The following is a 24,154-nucleotide window of genomic DNA, read 5'->3' as shown; positions in this document are numbered from 1 at the left end:
GTGCAGCAGTACTAGAGCAAACACCCAACCTCTCTCTCTCTCTCTCTCTCTCTCTCTCTCTCTCTAGAGTCCAATTCTTACCTCCAGGTATTCAAAAGGATATAGATATACTGGAAGCAGTACAAGCTAGGGCCACCAAACTGGTTCCAACATTAAGGCCACTTGGATATAAACGGAGAAAGGAACGTTTGAACTTGTTTGATCTACAAACTTGACGACTAAGGGGACAGTTAGAGGCATTCAAAATTCTTAAAAGAATAACAAACGTAGATTACAACAATCTATTCACACACAGCACAAATCAGTCCATAGGCAACGGATACAAACTGGAATTGAAAAAATACAATGCTACTCAAGGTGGTAATTTCTTCAAATACAGAGTGGCAAATACTTGGAACAGACTTCCAGCGGATGTAGTAAACTGTAACACGGCAAACGAGTTAATGAACAAGTTAGAAAAGATCATAAAAACTTTAAACGGCTAAACTAAATCGCTATACCACAGGTGTTGAAAGCATTAGTGTAGAGCTTGTAAGAAACACATGCAGTAAAGTCTCCGCATGATGGGCTCTCTCTCTCTCTCTCTCTCTCTCTCTCTCTCTCTCTCTCTCTCTCTCTCTCTCTTAATAATTAAGCTCTCTTTATTACCCAATCTACTTTCTCTCTCTCTCTCTCTCTCTCTCTCTCTCTCTCTCTCTCTCTCTCTCTCTTAATAATTAAGCTCTCTTTATTACCTAATCTACTTTCCTTTTCTCCACCACACATAACACGTTGTAGGCTTAAACCAGCGTTTATACACGGTCGAACCGTTCGTCAAACCCGGTTGTCAAACCCGCTTGTCGAACGGGTCGAAGAGTCAGACACAAATGCATAAGAGTTATGGACATTGAAGCCCCGCCCACAAAAGTCAGGAGAGCACAGACTTTCTTCGAACCGTTCGAAGAACGTGTTCGACAACCAAGTAGCCCGTTCACACGATCGAACATCACTTCAAACACCTCATATATTACAGCCCTTTTTAACCCAAATGGAATAAGAAATAGAAGTAATTAATTTTAATGCGTTTTCATCAGGATTCTTTCATCTCTCTCGTAGTCTTGCTTTTGAATAATATCCCTGCAATCGTTATAGTATGTAGCCTGTATTAATTACATTCACGCTTTAACTCTTTTCGTGTGTGTATATATATATATATATATATATATATATATATATATATATATATATATATATATATATGTGTGTGTGTGTGTGTGTGTGCGTGTTGGTCCTTTCTGATTTAGGTCGTTTGTTCTACTCTAGTTAATTCCATATTTTCATTTCTAACTTTATGAGAGAAATATATTTAATAGTTTTATACTGCGTGTATATATATATATATATATATATATATATATATATATATATATATATGGGTTAGTGGGAGACTATTTTATTACTAGTATATAAAGATGCCAGTACAGTTGGACACAGAAATCCCTGGTACACATCACTCTAAAGAAAAGCACCCAGCCACACCATTACTTCGCGGTGAGTTCCTGCATTAAGCCCTGCCTACAACCTCTGCCATTTCTCCCTACACTATCTGTTTGGTTACCCGCCATGAAGTAAGGATGTAACAGAGTGCATTTCTTCGGCACGTGGTGTGTCAGGGACTCCTGTATCCAACTGTACGTTTATATAATTTTCTAAATTCAATGAGACAATTCACTCTGTGGACGTTATAAATTTTCTTATTTAAAGGATTTAAAGGCCGCTCATGAATGGCCGAGGCAAGGGACAGTGACATTGCCCTATCGAGCAAGACAACGACCTAGAGACTAACCATATATAAATATGATCAGCGCCCAAGCCGTCTCTACACCCAGGCTATAACCATGGAGGGCACGGCAATGGCTTCTGATGACAGCAGCAGATATACTTATAGGCTCACCAAAAAACCCTATCCTTAGCTCACAAAGCTGGTAAGGTTGCGGTGACCAAAGAAACTAGCGAGTTTGAAAGGAATTCAAACCTCAGTCTGGCATTCACCAGTCAGGGAAGTTACCACATCGGCCATCAAAACACCAAGTTTGGGACTTTTTGGTTATCTCTATTTCCAAAATACGAAAATTGTTTCGTGTTTTATCTATATACCAAAAAATATTCCTTCTTTCAGAAAGATAATTTACAGTTCTTTCACTATTGAAGTTCTTGTTTCATGTTTGTTTTGATTAGTGTACACGACCAGTCAAAAATAATTTCTAAATATTCAGACATATGCACACGCACACATTCAACCCTTTCCACCCCTCCCCATTTCCTAACTACAACCAGCTGGTTCAGTAATTGTGTGATACCCATCTCACAAAGGTATGACTACTCCCTCTATCCCTGAGCGTGACATATATATATATATATATATATATATATATATATATATATATATATATATATATATATATATATTATACACCTACACCTCTCAATATTTGCATTCTCTCTCCCTCGAGATCAGAGACCCAAGGGGGAATCAACATGATAATAGCTTCTGGTCAGCCAGGGAATCGAACCCGGGCCCAAGAAACTGAGGTCCTATCGACTTGGCCACTCAGCCACAAATTTCAAGAGGTGTATATATGGCTTATATGGTTTTGAAAAATACGTATAAATGTGCAAAAATATCATTCATATATATATATATAATATATATATATATATACATATGTATATACAAATTTCTACCTCATACTTGGGATCGAACACTAGCCCCTTCAAATGAAAGGCCAGGTCGCTTCCAACCAAGCCACCAGAGGCTCTAAAAGAAGCCGGAACTAAACTGCTACCTGCAGTTCAGGATTTACCTGGCGAAACATCAGTCTCTTACCAGCGAGTATATATATATATATATATATATATATATACATATATGTATATATATATGTATATATATATATATATATATATATATATATATATATATATATATATATAACTATTACAGAAATCCATAAATTACTGTTAATAGCATTTTTTTGTTTTAATATTTTTCTATTGAAACTTTCAATACATAGCAATTAATCAATATTCATCTCTCTCTCTCTCTCTCTCTCTCTCTCTCTCTCTCTCTCTCTCTCTCTCTCTCTCTCAGATTAACAGAAAATCTTGGAAAAAAAAGAATTTTCTCTGTTCAGTCACAAGTAATTAATTAGCTTCATCGAAGATTAGTCTAATAATCTGGAATTCCACCCAAAGAGCGCATATGGGTTTTTGTGAATGAGACCCCACCGAGATTAATCATTCTTGGGTCTTGGTTTACCCAGTAAGAACTATTATCCTTTTTTAATATACTCACTGTTTCCACATAAAATCCATTACCTATTGATTTTTATGTATTTACCTACATGTCCTATTTTCAAGATTTATTATTTTTCTATTTATTCAGCAAGTAATTGATTTACTCTCGATTTTATAACTAAATTACTACATTCGTTTCATTTACTTTTTACATATTTCTATCTCTGTTTCTTTGATAATTTTACCTTGACTGTGAAAGTCTTCCAAAAAGGAACTCATTTAGAATATCAATAGGCTCTATATCTCTTTCAAGCAGCCTTTAATGCTTTTAATTGTTTACTAGTTTACGCGACCGGTCAAAAATAACAGCTAAATATTTAGATTGTTTTGCACACGTACAGATTCAACCCATCCCACCCTTTCCCGCTTACTTAACTACAACACTCTAGTTTGGACAATTTGGGTAATATATATATATATATATATATATATATATATATATATATATACATATATATATATATATGTATATATACATATATATATATATATACATACATATATATACTGTACATATATGTACATATGTACATATATACATATATATATATATATATATATATATATATATATATATATATATATATATATATATATGTGTGTGTGTGTGTATGTATATATACCTGCTCACCTGCTCTTTATCATATAAGGAGATTGATCCATAAAATTACTTTATCACTTAATAAAAAATAAATAAAAAACACATGCCAATATCTATTTCACTAAGCCTTGTTAACGTCACAAGACAACAATAAACCAGGGATAAATTTTCCCAATTTTCATAAAGCTTAAAATCCAATGGTCAGTGATATTTCTAATTAAAACAACAAATACAACTGTTTCTAGTCTACTGCTGGACTAAAGTCTTAAGCATTATTCATGCCTGGGATTTAGTCAGATTTCATCACCACGCTAGCCAGTGCGAATTGGTGGTGCTGAGAAACTTTTGTCTGATCGCTCACAGCAAACCAACCTAGTATGGGTGTCCCTGACTAGCGCGACTTTGCTGATCAAGGAGGTGCATAAACCCCTTTGGCACGTTAAGGTATCCCCGTCATGTACTAAATATCCAAAAACCACATATGGAAAAATATTTTTTTTAGGTACCAACAAATAATTTTTACCAATTTTAATTCCATATTGTCACGGGATCAGGGGGCTGGATCCCACTGTTGCAAGAGGCTGTGTAACCTTGCAGAGGTGCGACAGCTGGTTCCATCCCAACACTTTGCTTGGATTCCATCCAGAGAATCTGTAACCTTTTGAAAGATACAAATTTCGCAGACCTGACCAACCCTGCCTTAGGCCTAGCTAGCCGGCTGATGTTACCCTAGCTCAAGAAATATTCGTAATTTCATAATCGTAATGATTTATCAAAGCATTCTATTATACAAGGTGTTCATTATCTCTCTTTACAATTCAAAAAAAAAAGTTACAAAACCTTTTTAGTGAGACAATGTGTTGTTATGGTGACTCAGCAAAATTAGGTATGGCACTCAGTATTTATGGAGACAGGGACAGTGTTTGATAAAGGGAGGAAAACATCGATCGTTCATTTACAAAGTCCATCAGTAAAATTATGAAACTTATGAAGAAGGATGGCAGGCGTAGTGAAGATTATAAAGGTGATAAGAATGTACAAAAGAGATGGTTTAGGCACGTGTTAAGGATGAATGGTGAGGAGGGAGTGAGGAGGGCTCGGGAGGGACCTGTTATGGGGAGAAGATCGAAAGGGAAGCAGAAAATTATGCGGGGAGACAAGGTGACGGATGATATGGAAAGAAGAGGATTGGTGGAAGTTGATGCCTTTGATGGAAGGCATTGGAGAGGGCACATCAGGCAACCGACCCCTTAATGTAGAAATAACCATAGGGAAGAATAAGACAAGGTGAAGGATGATATGGAGAGAAAAGGCTTGATGGAAGTTGATGCCATTGATGGAAAGCATTGAAGAGGGTACATCAGGCAACCGACCCCTTAATGTAGGGATAATGGTAGGAAGAAGAAGACAAGGTGAAGGATAATGTGAAGAGAAGAAGCTTGGCCTTTGATGGAAGGCATTGGAGAGGGCACATCAGGCAACCGACCCTTTAATGTAAGGATAACGGCGGGAAAGAACACAAGGTGAAGGATGATATGGAACGAAGAGGTTTGATGGAAATTGATGCCTTTGAAATGAGGCATTGGAGAGCGTACATCAGGCAACCAACCCTTAATGTAGGAATAATGGTAAGAAGGAAGAAGACAAGGTGAGGGATAATACGGAGAGAAGAGGCTTGGAGGAAGATGATGCCTTGGATGGAAGGCATTGGAGAGGGCATCTCAGGCAACCGACCCCTTAATGTAGAAATATCGGTGGGAAAGAAGAAGACAAGGTGAAGGATGATATGGAACCAAGAGGTTTCATGGAAATTGATGTCTTTGATATGAGGCAATGGAGAGGGTACATCAGGCAACCGACCCCTTAATATAGGGATAACGGTAGGAAAGAAGACGACAAGGTGAAGGATGATATGGAGAAAAGGCTTGGTGGAAGTTGATGTCTTTGATGGAAGGCATTGGAGAGGGCACATCAGGCAACCGACCCCTTAATGTTGAAATAACGGTAGGAAAGAAGACAAGGTGAAGGATGCTATGGAGAGAAGAGGCTTAGTGGAAGTTGATGTCCTTTGATGGATGGCATTGGAGAAGGCACATCAAGCCACCGACCCCTTAATGTAAGGATGACGGTGGGAAAGAAGATTAGTACTGCTGCCATACACTTACAGCTATCACGTTCAACACAAAAACTTGCAATTATACTCTTAAGTGCAACTCATACAGGCTATGGAAACGTATTGATAAAAAGGAAGAACAGAACAGATATCGATGGTGATGATTCATTCATAACTACGACTCCATTCAGAAATGGATTCTAGCTGAAAAGATGATGATACAGGCACTAAAGCCAAATGATAAACCGAGATAAAGAGAGTTTGAAGTAAAATACTGGAACAAATGTCTGAGGATGTAACGGTCCTTGGTCGAGGTTATTTTAATGATAAGGCCACCTGATAAGGCCACCTTCCACGTTTCAGGGAAACTGAACCCGCAAAATGTGAGAATCTGTGGGTAAGAGCATTCCCATGGGACTAGCGAACTTCCCCCAGATAATCCAGAGGTGAATATGTGTTGTGAAATTACGTGCAATCGAATCATTGGTCCCATTTCCTTCAACGACACAGCAATTTCTACAGATATATACCTCGATCTTTTGACAGAATATGAGGCACCAAAACTAGATGGCCTTGAACCAAGAATAATTTTCCAGCAAGATAGGGACTATTCATATTTTCCAGCATTACATTAGAGCCTGCATGTTCTTAGGTTCCTAAATAAAACATTTCCAGACCGGTGGACTGGAAGGGATGGTACAATTCCCCTGAAATTCTTTCTTTGGGATTATGTTCAAATCTAAGTCCTCACGGACCTCAAAACAAGAGAACAAACAAACACCTGTACGAACACTAATATCTGCACAAGCAAAAATCTGTTAGACACAAATCATAATTTCATTTATTCTCTCTCTCTCTCTCTCTCTCTCTCTCTCTCTCTCTCTCTCTCTCTCTCTCTCTCTCTCTCTCTCTCTCAAAACAGTATTTTTTTTTCTTAAAATTTTTCTGTAATGAACCTTTCAACTTTCAATTATTATAAAATTCACTCTCTCTCTCTCTCTCTCTCTCTCTCTCTCTCTCTCTCTCTCTCTCTCTCTCTCTCTCTATCTCTCTCTACAAAATATCAAACGAAAGAATATGATGGACTTTAATCTCTTATTTTATCATGAGAGTGATTTCCTTCTTTTCTTAAAAAAAATTAATCTACACAAAATCCTCCTCCTCATCATCATCATCCCCTCCTACCCCTATTGAGGCAAAGGGCCTCGGCTAGATTTCACCAGTCGTCTCTATCTTGAGCTTAGCAAATCAGAGTTGTCAGGTAACCTATGTTTTATAAATTCTAAATTATTAGTATTTATAAAATGTGTCTTTTCTGATAACTCTGATTTGCTACGGGAAAACTGTACACTTAATTTTAGAAAGTTAAAAAGGAAAACTCTTATAGGAATCACAAATGAAAAATGTTAAGTACATTTAACAATATTCACCATTTTATTTTTCGTTTGAGAAGAAAATCTAGAACCAGAATTCTCAGGTTCGGGAGAGGACTTTACTTTGGCTCTGGGAGAATACTTAGTAATTCCTGTCACTGGAGGTTTCCTTAATTTTTTTTCGGCCAAAATTTTTGGACCATTCAGAGAATTTCCGTGTGTAATTTTCCAAATTCGCACCAAATTGTCTGTCATGTATTAGTGAAACCATGGATATGCAGGGCTGATATATATATATATATATATATATATATATATATATATATATATATATATATATATATATATATATATATATATATATATACATATATATATATATATATATATATATATATATATATATATATATATATATATATATATATATATATATATATATACTGTACATATAACCATACATATACACATAAATATATATATATATATATATATATATATATATATATATATATAATATATATATTATATATATGTATATATATACATATATATATATATATATATATATATATTGGTACCTCGATTTATGAGTTTAATTCTTCTTTCAGGGAGCGACCTCAAAACCAAAATTTATTGTACAGTAAAACAGTTTTTATCATAAGAAATAAAGGAAATATACTGGATACGTTCCACACGTCCATAAATGAAAATACAGACTCATTTCCAACAGTCTGTAACGAAAGGTATTGAATGATTTATAACCTCAAACATCAGAAATGAATAAAAATGAATAATTCCCAATAAAAAACAGAAATATTGAGGGGGAGGGAGAAGGGAGGGTGTTACTGCTTGGAGGGAGAATTTTACTTCATGAGAACTTCTGATAAAATATCGTGAGTTCTCTGTCCCGAACGACTTTCACTAATACTATCTGAATCACTTACTTATGCTTTCTTTTCTCTGTTTTTTTACACTCTTACATTCAGCCTTCACAAAGAACCCATCTAGAGACGACTGCTTTTGCCTTTTTTTTTAAATGGTATGAAAATGTGAGTGACGGTAGATTGATTCGCTGCTCGCCCTATCGAAGCCTTATCTGGATGATGTGTTTCTACAATATTTTGCAGGGTTTACCACATCTTCAACATTTCACTAGCAGCGAGAGGTTTGACACTCTGTCCTTCCTGCTCTACAGATAAAACCTCCACAATCCCTTGATGCCGTACTTTATCAACTCCAACAGCACATCAATCGTCAGCTGCTATGTTTCTCGAGAAGATTGTTGCTATCTTAGTTTACCTTCAGCCCCAGTCACCATTGTTCAGTCCAAGGACACAATATCATTGCCAAATACTTCCTGTATGGGTTCGAATTCCTCGAAATCTCATTCAGTAACGCCTTCAGGTCAAAGTTTACTCCACGCAGAATTCATGGTTCTGTTGGTGACCCCTTCCTAGTCTTTGTCAATCATTTAAACATACTTGACAATGTAAACTGTTCTTTCCACTCTCTTAAGTACACATTGCTCTTGAAATTAGAGATCACCTGCTGCTCCACTAGTTGGGAAACTGGAGTAGTGTTGAGCAGCAGGAACGTAATTCTAACGAATTTAATCTCTTCCATTAGGTCATCTTCTATGGTTGGAGGATGGGCAGGAACATTATTGCCCACAAGCAACAAGGCTTGGAGTGAGAGGTTCTTCTTCATAAGGTACTTTTTGACAATTGGACCAAAAACCTTTTTGACCCTTTCCTCAAACAAAATTCGAGTCATCCAAACATTGTTGTTTGACCTTCACATGACGTTCAGTTGTTTCTTCTGCAAGTTATATTCATTAAAGACTCGTGGATTCTCTGAGGAATACACCAGGAAAGTTTGATCTTGCATTTCCCATTGGCATTAGCATAGAACAGCAGGGTGAGATGGTTTTACATTACCTTTGATTCTGCTGTAATGAAGATCCTTCTGCGCATCTGTCTTTGGTAAGACACTCACCTAATACTACTAAACTTTTACTGAGGTACGTAAGACTCAAAATCCACGCAAGTTTTAAATAAGAAATAGATGCCTCTGGTGTTCTGGGTTCAGAACTTCCAGCCTCGCAGTGTCGCACACTATGAATGCCAGTTCTTCTTCTGAAATTTTCAAACTGGCCTTGAATGTTTTCCTTTTCTTTATTAGCTGGCATATCTAACTTACTTTTCAAAAGGTCAGCTAACAATAGCATAATTTTTCACAAATAATGATTCTGTATCTCCTGCTGACTGTTTTTCCTTGATCCATTTAGTAGCAACTATTCAATGTTATTAGAACACGTAGCAATTATTTTGTTAATGTCAGTATCTCTTTCACACCATCAATTGATTTCAATACTAATTTTTCTTCAGAATTGTAAAAATCGTGGAGGCTGCATGATTGTACATTTTTGCTATGTCTGTCACACGCCTACATTGTTCAACCTTCTTGATAATTTCTTTCTTTTTACTTCTATAGTAATCATCTTCTTACAGTCTTTTATAATCATGTTGAGGGCCATTGTAATAATAATGCGCTCTTAACTTGATGATGAACAATAACGATAACAATTTGACAAACGACAATTTTAAAGAGGCTTGCACGACACTGTGGATGATGCTACTACGATAGCTGCTCGGACAGTGGAAGAGTTAAAGTTTGAGCACATGTGTGAGTGCATGTGTGTATATGTGTTTAAGAGCTAACGCGAGACAAAATGGCGTGAAAGTCACGTGAGCACTAAGTGTGTAACGTATGGGCACCGAATGACTATTTTTTGTACATAGATTGCTAGCCTGGTTAGTACTTGCCCACAGAAAATCACCATACAGAAGGAAATTATGCTTGCAGACAGATACATTGCTCATAACCCAATTTGAATTTGCATGATCTTATTCCAATTTGCTCGTATGTAAAGTACTCATAAACTGAAGTATCACTGTATACGCATATATACATAAAAATACACACATACACACACACATATATATATATATATATATATATACATGCATATATATATATATATATATATACATACACACATATATATACATATAGATATAGATATATATATATATATACTGTACATATATACAAACATATATACACATATAAATATATACATATATATGCACATATATAAATATATATATATATATATATATATATATATGTATATATATATACATATATACATACATACATACATACATATAAAGAAAAAAACCACACAAAGCACCGCACGTTCTTCTCCCTGTTATCATGGGAAGCTGTGAGGGCGAGGGAGAATGTTCGGTCAAAATGTGGTAATTCCGTTTGTCGGCAAACAGCCGACCAGAGAAATTTCGGGGTTAATCGTGACCCATTAGAAGATCTCAACGACTTTTAAGAGGGGGACGCAAGAACCATAACGATTGTGGCATGACTTAATTTTCTCATTATGGCCTTGAGTACCCGGACCCCTCTACCTCTGTTTATCTTGGCAAAAGGTGAAATGGGATAATACCACAGACACCTTGAGAGTGGTGTTGTTGATATGGATAGGGACAGCGAATGGCAAAGCAGTTGATTAATGATTCAACTAGAATTCTTGGATTGTTATTATGAAGGGAATTCAGGAGTGCAATGTTTTCTTCAAGTATATATATATATATATATATATATATATATATATATATATATATATATGTGTGTGTGTTTATATATATACACAGTATATATATTTATATGTGTGTATATGTGTATGTATGTATGTGTACATATACATATATATATATGTATATATGAATATATATATACATATATATATATATATATATATATACATATATATATATACATACAGTATATACCGTGAAAAGGCGGTATATCTTAGCAATCCATGTTTGCCAACGGGTATACGAGTATAAGTAGATGAGCAACCTGGTGGAGTAACGAAAACTTTGGGTGGAAGGAAATCCCCCCCCCCCCCCAACCTCAATGAAGTTACTGTGAGCAGGGTGACGGATTGAGTTTATGGCGATAGACAAGATGTCTCTTCGGCTTCTATTCTTAATGCATGGCGGAGGATCTTACTGGAATCGGTATGGACCGGCATGGGTCGCTTGCCTCAGTTAAATAGGCACTGCGCATCACAAGGAACTGGCTATCCTTTGATAAATTTAGCCAAAAAATCCTCTACGGATTTAGTCAGTCTATGGAGGCCCTTTGTGTCAATAGGCGTAGGAGGAGATGATGAAGATGAAGTAATTAAAGTTATCTGGCATCCAAAGACGATTATTTTTAGTAGAAGAAGAAGAGGAAAAATTAGTAGTAATAGTAGTAGTAGTAGTAGTAGTAGTAGTATTTCAAAACTGAAATATTCTTTGGGACATCGTGATAAACCTAAAAAAAAAAATGGTTATTTGAAATCTAGTGAATATCTATAAATCTTTTGGTGTGTAACACATTGGAAAAAATGGTTATTTAAAATCTAGTGAATATCTATAAATCCTTTGGTGTGTTACACCCCAATACAGCAAGGATAGACCTACCATAAACCCATTAACCTAATGCAATAACATTACCAATTCTCCAGCAAGTGCTAAAAGAACTTCAGACTATCTTGTGGAAATATTTATACAAAAGAAAAAATACCATTTGGGTCTACACCTCAATAAGCATTAAGGTCCACCAAAAGTATTTAAATTTTTCAGGACCAAAAAGCTAACCTCAGTTTAGCCCAGGGAAAACAGGATTGCCTTTTCCTTTGGACAGTGAGTGATAGAGCCATCTCGTTTAAGTAAAGGAGGGACTGTGAAGTCTACACCAAAGAGTGCAGATTTACGGATAACCCACCAGTTAAGTTCCTGGGTTGCACCAAAATAAGGGTAGCCCACCAGTTAAGTTCCTTGGTTGCACCAAAGTAAGGGTAGCCCACCAGTTAAGTTCCTGGGTTGCACAAAAATAAGGGTAGCCACCAGTCAAATTCCTGGGTTACACGAAAATAAGGGTAGCTCACCAATTAAGTTCCTGGGTTGCACCAAAAGGTGTTTCTTTTATGGTTAAGTTGTTTTCGTTTTCAGTTAAAGAATAAATTCTCTGAGCAACAGCTTTTAGACGAGTATATTTACGCCAAATAATACAAAGGGATTTGTATGATTTATGTACAGTAGGGAAAATTATAAGAAGGGTATTGCATACTTCCAGACCTTTGCAAAAGCCAAACTGGAAACTAGGGAACAGATAATCACCTTTAGCATACCTATTAAGACATTTTCCAAAAGATGTTGATCTATTTAGATAATATGGGAGTTCTGGAAATTGGGTGGTAATCAGCAGGTCTAGAGTCACCATAAAAACATTCACCTGGAGGAGTAACATTAGTAATTCTCCAACAGGAAAAAAAAAAAATCTTTCTTGCTAACTTATGTTTTTCATAAGCTAGCAAGAAATCAAGAAACCAAGAAATCAATGCTTTTTATATAAAATAAAGAAAAGTATCACAGTGGTCCATACCTCTATAAGCATCAAATTCCAGGGAAAGTAGTTTTAAAGGTACAATAAGCTGAACTAATAAAATATCAAAGCCCGTTGTCGCCTAGGTTTTTTTGAATATCTTTTTATATGTCATCTGTATCTTCTAGATATTTTGGCATATTTCACCAAAGCCATTTGGAAACTGATAATACATTAGCAGAAAGGAATCATTCTCTTTATAATAAAGAGCAAGTGCTTGGCCATAAATATAAATGTTTCTTTCCTTTCGCACTGAGCAGCACGGGGAGAATGGAGTAGTTATATCTTGGTGAGAAAGGGTACCCCAAGAGGTACACTCGGAAACCATAATCTCCAACATATTGCAGAAACTGCCAAGTTGTAGTTGGGGAAGGGGTGGGAAGAGTTGAATCTGTGTGTGTGCATGTCTACCTGATTTCTTATCCATCATTTTTGACGGGTTGTGTACACTAGTAACAATATAAACACAGTCCCCTCTTGATTGTATTTATGGCTCGGCATCTGGATAAAGCAGAAAAAAAATAAATTTATGACCTCACGATCAATCTTTGTCCTCCACATGATTTTTCAGAATGACTGTACCCTTCCTTTTTACATCTGACTTTTTAGAATGACTGTACCTTTTCCATTTAAAATCGACTTTTAAGTAAGTGGGTGTCGATAACGTCCAACTGGAAATATCACATCTCTTCTATTTCAATTGATTACCTTTGGACGATAAATTTTAGTTTATACCGAGTCCTGAATTTATCCTTTTCACCTTGTCACTTTCATGTTTTATGAGGATTGCTCGTTCTTTTTCCCGAAGGATTTAACTAAAAGACAGAAACGAATATCCTGCCACGTGCGTCGCAACGTAAATAAAATGGCAACAGTTGGCATATTTTTTCAATTAATCTTGTTCGGGAGTATTTCCAAGCATGACTTTCCTTCACTCACGGGAGGCTAAATGTTTTTTTCCCTCGACGCAGCAAAACAATTTGCTCTTAAATGTTACAAAGAAACGTTTGGAACGTTTAACTTGTAGATAAGGTTGTCGCGCTTACTGCGCTGTCCTATCACAAATTGATAAAGTGTATAACTCCATATATAATAAAAAGAAAGTGTCTGGATATATATTTATATCTCTTTCCGGTCAAGCACAACAGTCCCAGGCCCAAAAGGAGAGAGGGAGTATTCATACCCTGGTGAGGGGGGGGGGAGTACGTTGTCTCCCTAATAATTCTCCTAGGCCTTATGACAAATGGGTACAGGGAGTATTCATACCCTGGTGAGGAGGATGGGTACGTGATCTTCCTATATATTAATGAGCAAGTGTCTGGCAAATATATATATACATACATACATACATACATACACACATACATATATATATATATATATATATATATATATATATATATATATATATATATTTCCGGTTAGGCACAGCGCTCCTAGGCCCTAAGGGAGAGAGGGAGTATTCATACTCTGGTGAGGGCTGGGTATGTTTTCTCCCTATATATTAAAGAGCAAGTGTCTAGCAAATATATATATATATATATATATATATATATATATATATATATATATATATATATAAATTTCTTTCCAGTTAGGCCCAGCGCCTCCAGGCCCTAAGGAGAGGGGGAGTATTCATACCCTGGTGAGGGGGTGGTTACGTGTGGTGGTGTGTGCATATCTATATAATAAAGAGCAAATGTCTGGATATTTATTTATATTTCTTTCCGGTCAAGCACAAAGCTCCCAGGCCCTAGAACCAAGGGAAAGAAGGAGTATTCATACCCTGGTGAGGGGGGTGGGTACGTTATCTCCCAATAAATTAAAGTGTCTGGGTATATATTCATATTTCTTTCTGGTAATGCCCAGCATTCCCATGCCCTAAGGCAAAGAGAGAGAGGGAGTATTCATACCCTGGTGAGGGGGGTGGGTACGTAATCTCCCCCATATAATTAAGGGAAAGTGTTTGGCTATATATTCATATTTCTTTCCGGTAATGCCCAGCTCTCCCCGTCCCTCGAATAGAGGAGAGGGAGTATTTATACCCTGATGAGGGGGGTGGGTACCTGTGGGGGTATGTGTATTTCTATAAAAGTATTTAGCCTCCATTTTTGACGGGTTGCTACACTAGTGTAAAAAAAAAAAAAAAAAAAAAAACCGAGGATATAAAAACCAATAACAAAAACATAAATATTTCGTATAAGCAAATTAATTGAACTAAACTGATTTACACATATATTGCATTTACTGATTCGTTTACTTCGAACACACACTTTTCGCAAGTTCAATCTAGCTGGGCTGCAGTTGAAAATCAAGAATTTTAAAACGAAGGTACTTGAAATTTTTTTATTCGGACAATTTAATATGTATGTTTTTCATCCTCAGAATGTTTACTAATTAACAAAATCTGAGACATCAGAACACTGTTTAAATGCACACAAGGCTTGCAGTGGCCGATGCGGTAACGTCCCTGACTGGTGATTGCCAGACAGGGGTTCGAATGCCGCTCATACTCGTTAGTTTCCTTTGGTCGCTGCAACTTCACGACCCTTGTGAGCTAAGGGTGGTGGGTTTCGGGGAGCCTATAGGTCTATCTGCTGAGTCATCAGCAGCCATTGCCTGGCCCTCCTTGGTCCTAGTTTGGGTGGGGAGGGGGCTTGGGTGCTGATCATATGTATGTATGGCCAGTCTCTAGGACATTGTCCTGCTTGATAGGGCAATGTCACTGTCCCTTGCCTCTGCCGTTCATGAGCGGCCTTTAAACCTTTAAACAAGGGAATAACTTAAGATTCCGCACAAGGCAACAAAAATAAATGCAGCAGTTTCTAGTCCACTGCAGGACAAAGGCCTCAGATATGTCAATTCATGTCTTGAGATTAGGTTAGTTTCATCATCACGCTGGCCAGTGTGGACTGGTGATGGTGGGAGATTTTTGTCAGATAACTCATAGCAAACTCACCTGGTATGGGTAGGCCTGACTAGTACAGCTTTGCTGATCATGGCGATACACAAACCTTTTCACCTCGTTAAAGTATCCCCCCTCAAAAAAGGGTCCCGCCCATAGCAATGGACTGTAAACTTTATTTCTGTTGTTGAAAGCACTACCATCGGTATAGCTGCAGCTCCACCCATAAAGTCAAACTTTAAAATATCGTCAGTGTAAGGACATTGCAAGATAGTTCAGGTACTATGTGCCCGTATGTTGGTATACCCTCCAGAAATTGAAATAGCTTTCAACCTTACAGTTTCTCAAAAAAGAAAAAAAAAAACACTCCCAAAAGACACTGCAATATAGTTCGGGTACTATGTGCCCATATGGTGGTATACCCTCTAGAAATTGCAATAGGCTTCAGCCTTACAATTTCTCAAAGAAAAAAAAAGAAAAAACTCCCAAAGACACTGCAATATAGTACAAATACTATGTGCCCATATGGTGGTACTCTCCATAAATTGCAATAGGTTTCAACCTTACAGTTTCTCAAAGAAGAAAAAAAAAACTCCTTGAGACATTGCAAGATAGTGCATGTACTATGTGCTCACATGGTGGTATACCCTCCAGAAATTGCAAGAGATTTCCACCTTACATTTTCTCAAAGAGAGAAAAAAATACTGCCAAAAGACACTTCAAGATAGTTCATGTGCTTTGTTCCCATATGGTGGTACTCCTTCCATAAATTGCATTAGGGTTCAAAAAAGCGAGAGAGAGAGAGAGAGAGAGAGAGAGAGAGAGAGAGAGAGAGAGAGAGAGAGAGAGAGAGAGAGAGAGAATAATTGGCGCAAAATGCTAAAAGGACAGTTCTAAGGTGTGCGCAAGGCGTACGACATTTTTGACATACCAATACAAAGACAGGATGATATTCTTCCAAATGAGGTGCACCACCCCACCGAATGTGGTAACGTCCCTGGCTGGCAATCTGCCAGACTAGGGTTCGAGTCCCACTCAAACTCGTTACTTCCTTTGCTTGCTGCAACCTCACCAACCTTGTAAACTAAGGATGGGATGTTTGGGGGACCCTATAGATCTACTGTATCTGATGAGTCATCAGCAGTCATTGCCTGGCCCTCCTTGGTCTCTAGCTTGGGTAAAGAGGGGGCATGGTTGCTAATATGTATATACGGTCAGTCTCTAGGGCATTGTCTTACCTGATACCATTCATGAGCGGCTTTATACTTTAAAATCACGAGAGGGAACTCAAAAATACCGCAGCCGCCAGAAAAGTTTACTGCGCAGTCAACAGATGGCTGTGTGTGTAGCAACTTACATGATTTTGAACAAAACTAGTGATAGAATTAAGAGGGCCAGGTAAAAGTTTTAAAATATCGTTATAAAAGAGTAAGGGGATAAATTGACGGATGGGAAATTTATAGTCAAAAGGGTTAAAATGAACAAAGTCAAGCATTGGTACCTTAGACATGAAATTGACGAAATAGATTTAAGAACATCTTAGTATAAAAACTTTTAGGAATTAATTTCATGATTCTCACCGACAAGTGCTGTTGATTAAGCATCCCTTCTTTCAGCACGGGCTCTTGCCTTCGAATCTGCAGAAGAGAGAAAATAAATTAAAATGGCATCACTACATTCACATAAGGAACCTAAACCAATTATATTCCTTTATAAGACTAAATGAAAACTAAAAGTTAATAATTTGTAGCATAAAGACTTAAAACTTTAGATAAAAAGTATGTTACAGCCTTACAGAAGAGCTATTTTCCCTAATCATTATTAAGGCACTCGTATGAATATATCATATATTTATATGTATGTGTGTGTATATATATGTATATATATATATATATATATATATATATATATATATATATATATATATACATTATATAAATAAATAAATATATATGTTATGGGCGACACAAACTCAGAAACTCAACTTTAGCCTTTATTCCGTTAATAGTAGTAGTAGTAGTAGTAGTAGTAGTAGTAGTAGTAGTAGGTTCATTCCTGAAAGGAATTATTACAAACTTTAAATACATTATTAAATAACCCATAATATTCAATAAGTCATAACGGTGACAAGATGTACCTTAATACATCTTGCAAAGCTAATTAAATATACTTTTCTAAACAAGACACTTTCATAGCCACTTTAAACCTCCTTTGACTATATCACATTTTATCATATTTATAGGACAATCAAATGTTCAATGTCACAAATAAACCAATTTACGCCTTTTAACGCTTAAATGAATAAGACATATAAAAAAATATATATATATAAGTTCGTCAAAAAACTTACATCTGTGTGCCCAAAATGAATCCTTTGAATAACGAAATATATACAACTGTACTCCTTGAAGACCTTGCTTGAACTACCAAAGAAACTTCATAATTTTAGGAAGTAAGATGAAATCGTAATTTGTTTACACCTCTCAACTTTTTAACTACCACTCACAAAAGTAACGACATTGTTTTACCAACTAGATGGATTTGTGTTTCTGCATTAACATACTCAGCCTCATAAACAGATTAAACCTGTTTATCAAAATATACACTTACTCATGCAAACACAATAAATAACCTTTAAGTTACAATACAAACTCTTTGAATTCAAAACACTTCCATGATTCACTTATTCACCTAAACAAAATTAAACATCTTCATAACTCAAATAATATATATCAAATGATAGGCCATAAGAACAACATAATATCACGTTACATTTAACATGAAAATCCTAGCCTTCAACTAATAACACTAGCTTCTGAATAGGACAGACAATAACCGAAGAAAGTGTCTTAATCTTGGCACTGTGAATTGTTCCTTCGTCATCAGGGTATACTTCTATCTCTCGCCCCATTGGCCAGTGATTCCTTGGCTCAATGTCACTCTTTACCAAGACCACATCGCCAACAATTAGATTTCTTCTTGGTTCATTCCACTTTTGTCTAGTCTGTAAAGTGCTCAAATACTCTTTTCTAAATCTTGACCAAAACAGGTTGGTCAGATATTGAACGCATCTCCACCTTCTCCTCATGTAAACATCATCCTTTTGAAACAAGCCAGGGGGAGGGATCACATAAGATTTTGGAATCAACAAATGGTTTGGAGTTAGTGGCTCAAGGTCATCTACGCTGTCACTTACAGTGGTTAACGGTCTTGAATTGATGATGCTCTCAACCTCACAAAGCAGAGTCCGTAAACTTTCATCATTTATCCTTTCACCAAATTCCTTCACCAATGCAGACAACACTTTTCTAACTGTTCTGATTTGGCGCTCCCAACAACCACCCATGTGGCTTGCTGCAGGTGGATTGAATTTCCATTCAATATGATGATGCGACAAATACTTCTCAATCTTCTTTTCCTCCATCTCATCAAGAGCTGCCTTAAGTTCTCTCTCAGCCCCATGGAAGTTGGTTCCATTATCACACCTGATAACCTTAGGATGACCTCTTCGAGAAACAAATCTTCGCAAAGCATTTATGAAAGAGTCAGATTGTAAAGTGTTTGCAGTTTCCATATGAATTGACCTACTAACCAAGAAGGTAAATATCACACCATACCTCTTTAACTCCTTTCTTCCTTCCTTGATGTAATAGGGTCCAAAGAGGTCAATACCAACATTACTGAATGGTGGTGAAGGTTCCAATCTGTCTGCTGGAAGATCAGCCATCCTTTGACTCAAAGCTGGTTCTTTCAACTTCCTGCAAGTAACACAATGAAATAACACATTCCTGACAGTTGCATTAGCATTGATGATCCAATACTTCTGCCTTAGATTTGAGAGAACATGGTTTCTACCTGAATGAGCTAATAATTCATGCTCATGTCGTATCAAAAATGCAGTCACATGATGCTTCTTTGGTAACAGTATGGGATGTTTGGCAGACTGTGGAATGTCAGACCTTCTTATCCTACCTCCAACCTTCAATAATCCATCCTCAGAATCAAGAAAGGGATCAAGCTTATATATTGGACTACTCTTGCCAACTGACAATTCCCTTGATAAAGCCTTCACTTCATCACCAAACACCTCCCGTTGAACATACATTATGATTGCCCTTTCAGCATCAGTGGTTACACAACCTTTCCTTTTACCACTAAGGATTGACTTTAGTTGTTGAAATACAGAAACTGCCTTTTGTAACCTTGACCATGAAGAGAAATATTCAATTAATCTTGTAAACCCATGATGTTCTTCAGAAATTGTGACCGCAGACACATGTTCACTCTTATCATCAACACAATCTGCACACACATACTCCTGTGAAGGCAAATAATCAGATGCAATAAATGATGGGCCATGAAACCATTCGTCATACTGCAAAAACTGATGTACACTAATACCTCTTGATGCCACATCAGCAAGGTTATCACTGGAGTTTACATATCTCCATTGCTCAGGCTGGGAGTAGTCCCTTATAACCCTGACTCTGTTGGCTACAAAAACAGGGAACCTTTTAGTGTTGTTATGAATATAGTGAAGGACTGTTGTTGAATCTGTGTAGTACACTACCTTGCCAACAGTAAACTCCAACTCCTTCAGGATGTGTTGAGCAACCTTGACAGACACAGTTGCAGCTGTAAGTTCTAACCTAGGTATAGTCACCACCTTTTTGGGAGATACTCTTGATTTTCCCATGACAAGATTTGACTGAACTTGGTTTCCATCGTGAAGAACAAGGTATGCTGCAACACCATAACCAACTGTACTTGCATCGCTGAATAATACAAGACTTGAACCTGTCACATTACCAAACCCACTTGACTTGAAGCATCTTGGTATTGAAAGTTGCTCCAGTAAATGAAGACCTTGTATCCAATGTTGCCACCTTTCAGCTAGCTCATCTGGAATCCTCTCATCCCAGTCCAAACTCTCAACTTGACACAATTCTTGTAACAGTTTCTTGGCCAGTAAGATGATTGGAGAGAGCAACCCAAGGGGATCATATAATGATGAGATAGTTGATAACAATCCTCTTCTGGTGAATGGATTATCCTTGAGCTCAATTGAGAACTTGAATGAGTCTTCTTTAAGGTCCCATAACATTCCTAAGTCTCTTGTCATTAAACTCTCCATGTCAAGATTAAACTTGTCACTTTCAACCGAACAATCTTCAGCAGCAAAATGAATTGCTGACAAATTTAGTTAACCTAAATCCTCCTTCACCAGTTGCAGATACCAAATCCTTCACCAACTTCACTACTGTAGGAACATCAGCACATGACTTCAAACAGTCATCAACATAGAAATTGTGCCTTATGGTGTTGCCAACAGTTGAATCATACTTCTCATCTGCTTTGTCTGCTGTGGCCTTCAATGCAGTATTTGCAATACTCGGTGATGAGATTGCTCCGAAAATGTGAACAGCCATTCGGAATTCTTCAAGAGGTCGATTGATGTCACCATTAGGCCACCACAAGAATCTAACATAGTCCTGATTCTCAGGTGGAATCTTTATTTGAAAGAACATAGCTTCAATATCTCCAATGAATGCATAAACCTCCTACCGGAATCTAATGAGTACTCCCGTCAATGAATTGGTGAGGTTTGGACCCTGTAGCAGAACATCATTTAATGACACACCTTCAAACTTGGCACTACAGTCAAAAACAACCCTAATCTTCCCTTTCTTGGGATGAAAAACTGCGTGATGAGGAAGATACCAAACAGGAATCTTATTGACCTCATCATCTGGGATCTTGTAAGCATAGCCTTTTTCAAACAACTTGTCCATGAATGCTGTGTACTGCTATCTGTAATCTTCACTATTCTTCATCTTCCTCCTTTGCCACTTAACTCTGCTAACAGCCTGCTTCTTATTGTTGGGAAGATTCACATTGCGATCTCTGAAAGGCATGGGTAGCTGAAAGTGACCATCTCTAAATTCAATGTCATCCTAGCACCTTTTCACAAATCTTGTGTCCTCAAAAGATAAGCCACGCTCATCAGGAACTGACCCAACATCCCTTTCTGAAAAATCTAACTCAAAGTACTTCCTAATACTTACTGTGTCAGTAACATGTTGAACATCAGATACAAGTAACCTGTGACATGAAACCCCATTTGAACTAACCTTAACATGTACAGGCCCATTAACTGTCCATCCATGCAAATATTTTACTGCAAAGGGGCCATAACCTGAAGTGGGTACAACCTCTAAAGGTTGTAAAGCTGTTGGACAGTTACTACCTATCAAAATTCCTATGTCTAACTTTGGCTGATACACTGGAATCTTATTAATAACACTTGATAAATGAGGCCAATCCTTTAACATTTCATACCTTGGAATTTGATCATGATTAACAGGAATATCCTTTTGTGTGAATACCTTTGGTAATACATCATCATTATTACCATGTATATCAGCAACAACAAGACCATTCACAATAAAGGTTTTAACCGTATCCGTCCCATGCATTGTTTGCAACTTGATAGCTGTTTCAATACCTTTACAGTCTAACTGATCCTTGATACTATCTTTAATGAAACAACCTGTACTGCCCGTATCATAAAAGGCATAAGTTTGTACTACATTGTCGCTACCCTTTACACGTAATTGCACAGGCAAGATTGATTGCAACACTGTATCAGAAATTGTACATGCAGAAGACCTCACATTACTTAGAGTTTGAGTATTACCTTGACCTGGAGTGCGACCTTCACCTTGAGTACCATCTTGACCCTTAGCACAACCTTGACCTGTACTTTCAGACTGTGCACTAGCTTGTGACACAATTGCACTGTTGATGTCAAGCATCCTAAAATTCTCAATGTGCAGAGTGGTAGGATGCCTTTTATTACATGTCTTGCACTGCCGTCGATTGAGACACCTTTAAGAAGTGTGGTTATTGCCCAAACAACTGAAGCAAAGACGGTTGTCTTTAACAAATTCTCGTCTTTCAACCACACTCCTGTGCAGAAATTGAGGGCACTCCTCAAGGTCATGATGACCACTACAGAGTTGGCATTTCCTAGTATACTGGTTGGCAGAATTTGATGGTTGCACTGTAACTGCAAACGATTGTTGCTTGGTCTGACTTGAGCCATGATTTGCCTTTGCCTTTGAAAAAACACACACTTTACCCAAAGCTTCCCTGCTGAATACAGGATCCATTGCTGCCTCTGCTGCATTCTGCACAAATTCCACTAATGTGGTGAAACACACACAAACACCTTGCTTCCTGAGCTTTATCACATGATCCAACCACTTATTTTGAATATACACTGGCAGCTTTGAAATCACCCTCTGAAGGTTTGGCAAATCATTCAAAACCTGCATGTTTGACAATGACTGCATGGTATGATTACATTTCACAAGATACAAAGCATATTCCTGCAAAGATTCACTGTTATCACCTCTCACTTGTGGCCACTTGGTTAGCTTGTCTATGTATGCCATGGAAACCTTGTATGGATCTCCATACACTTTGTCCAGAAGTCTTTTTGCTTCAATGTATCCTTCAGATGCATTCATAAACATGCACCCAGCTATGAGTGACTTAGGCTTTCCTTCTAGAGGCTGATTTAAGAAATACAACCTGTTGGAGTCTGATGTGGTGTGTGGCACGATGCGGTCATTATATGCCAACATGAATGATGCATATTCAAGAAGATCACCACAAAACTTGGTCACTTCAGCATGAGGCAGCATCATAGCCGCTGCTAACTGTTGCTGACTTTGGTAGAATGACTCTGGGGCAGGTGCCATGGGTAGAAAAGGCGCCGTGACATTGGGTTTATTTTGATGCAAATTGTGACTGGGAACAAATGCTGGTGTTTCAGGGATTAAAACTTTGTCTGTCGATGGAATAACTTCTTCCTGGAACACCTTCTCCCTCGCCCTTGCTGCTTCAATTTCACCATCCAACTTTAACAAATCTTACTTGGCTTTTAATTCTGCCTGTTGTTGGGCTATTTCTGTTTGTTTCTCAAGCAGTGCCCTCTGTGCAAGCAAACCAGCTAACTTTGCCTTCTCCTGTATGAGAGAAGACTTTACACTTGATGCCGTGCTTTTAACTGACCTCCTGGATTTATGTGACCTGCTCCGCAGTGAAGATCCGTCCATAGAATCTTGCAAATTTGCTTCTGTTGTGGCTATCCATTTATGCACCTGTAATCTGAATCCTAAGGCAGACAATTCTTTATCTTCAAACCTTTTGATTTCTGACTGGTGCTCGTTGACAGGTAGTTGAGACAAGTAATCACTGTGGCAGTCTTTGTACTTCTTTAACCCTTCCTCAAACTCCTCCAA

General features: G+C 37.3%; 2 protein-coding genes across 2 annotated transcripts; both read right to left on the bottom strand.

The window, feature by feature from the left end:
- Window positions 1-9,220: 9,220 nt before the first annotated feature.
- LOC137652294 (uncharacterized) lies at window positions 9,221-20,979 on the bottom strand. Its single transcript, XM_068385645.1, has 5 exons — window positions 20,162-20,979; window positions 19,247-20,047; window positions 17,818-17,900; window positions 9,422-9,640; window positions 9,221-9,279 (listed from the first exon to the last, which is right to left on the bottom strand). The coding sequence occupies exons 1-5, from the start codon at window positions 20,977-20,979 to the stop codon at window positions 9,221-9,223; spliced, it is 1,980 nt and encodes a 659-aa protein (XP_068241746.1).
- A 1,756-nt stretch (window positions 20,980-22,735) lies between these two features.
- On the bottom strand, window positions 22,736-23,611 carry LOC137652239 (uncharacterized). The gene is made up of 2 exons (XM_068385525.1): window positions 23,077-23,611; window positions 22,736-22,914 (listed from the first exon to the last, which is right to left on the bottom strand). Exons 1-2 carry the CDS (start codon window positions 23,609-23,611, stop codon window positions 22,736-22,738), a joined length of 714 nt encoding a protein of 237 aa, XP_068241626.1.
- Window positions 23,612-24,154: the final 543 nt, after the last annotated feature.

This window comes from Palaemon carinicauda, chromosome 1, assembly GCF_036898095.1.
Source record: "Palaemon carinicauda isolate YSFRI2023 chromosome 1, ASM3689809v2, whole genome shotgun sequence".
Lineage (NCBI taxonomy): Eukaryota > Metazoa > Arthropoda > Malacostraca > Decapoda > Palaemonidae > Palaemon > Palaemon carinicauda.
This window is presented reverse-complemented; position numbering and strand designations above follow the sequence as displayed.

Coding starts and splice junctions, on each gene's coding strand:
- LOC137652294 (XM_068385645.1), bottom strand. CDS start 20,979: ATGGAGAGTTTAATGACAAGAGACTTAGGAATGTTATGGGACCTTAAA. Junction 20,048..20,161: donor GATTATTTGCCTTCACAGGA/GTATGTGTGTGC, acceptor TTCATGGTCAAG/GTTACAAAAGGCAGTTTCTG. Junction 17,901..19,246: donor GAGGAAAAGAAGATTGAGAA/GTATTTGTCGCA, acceptor AATTCCTTTCAG/GAATGAACCTACTACTACTA.
- LOC137652239 (XM_068385525.1), bottom strand. CDS start 23,611: ATGGCACCTGCCCCAGAGTCATTCTACCAAAGTCAGCAACAGTTAGCA. Junction 22,915..23,076: donor GATAAAGCTCAGGAAGCAAG/GTGTTTGTGTGT, acceptor AATCGTTTGCAG/TTACAGTGCAACCATCAAAT.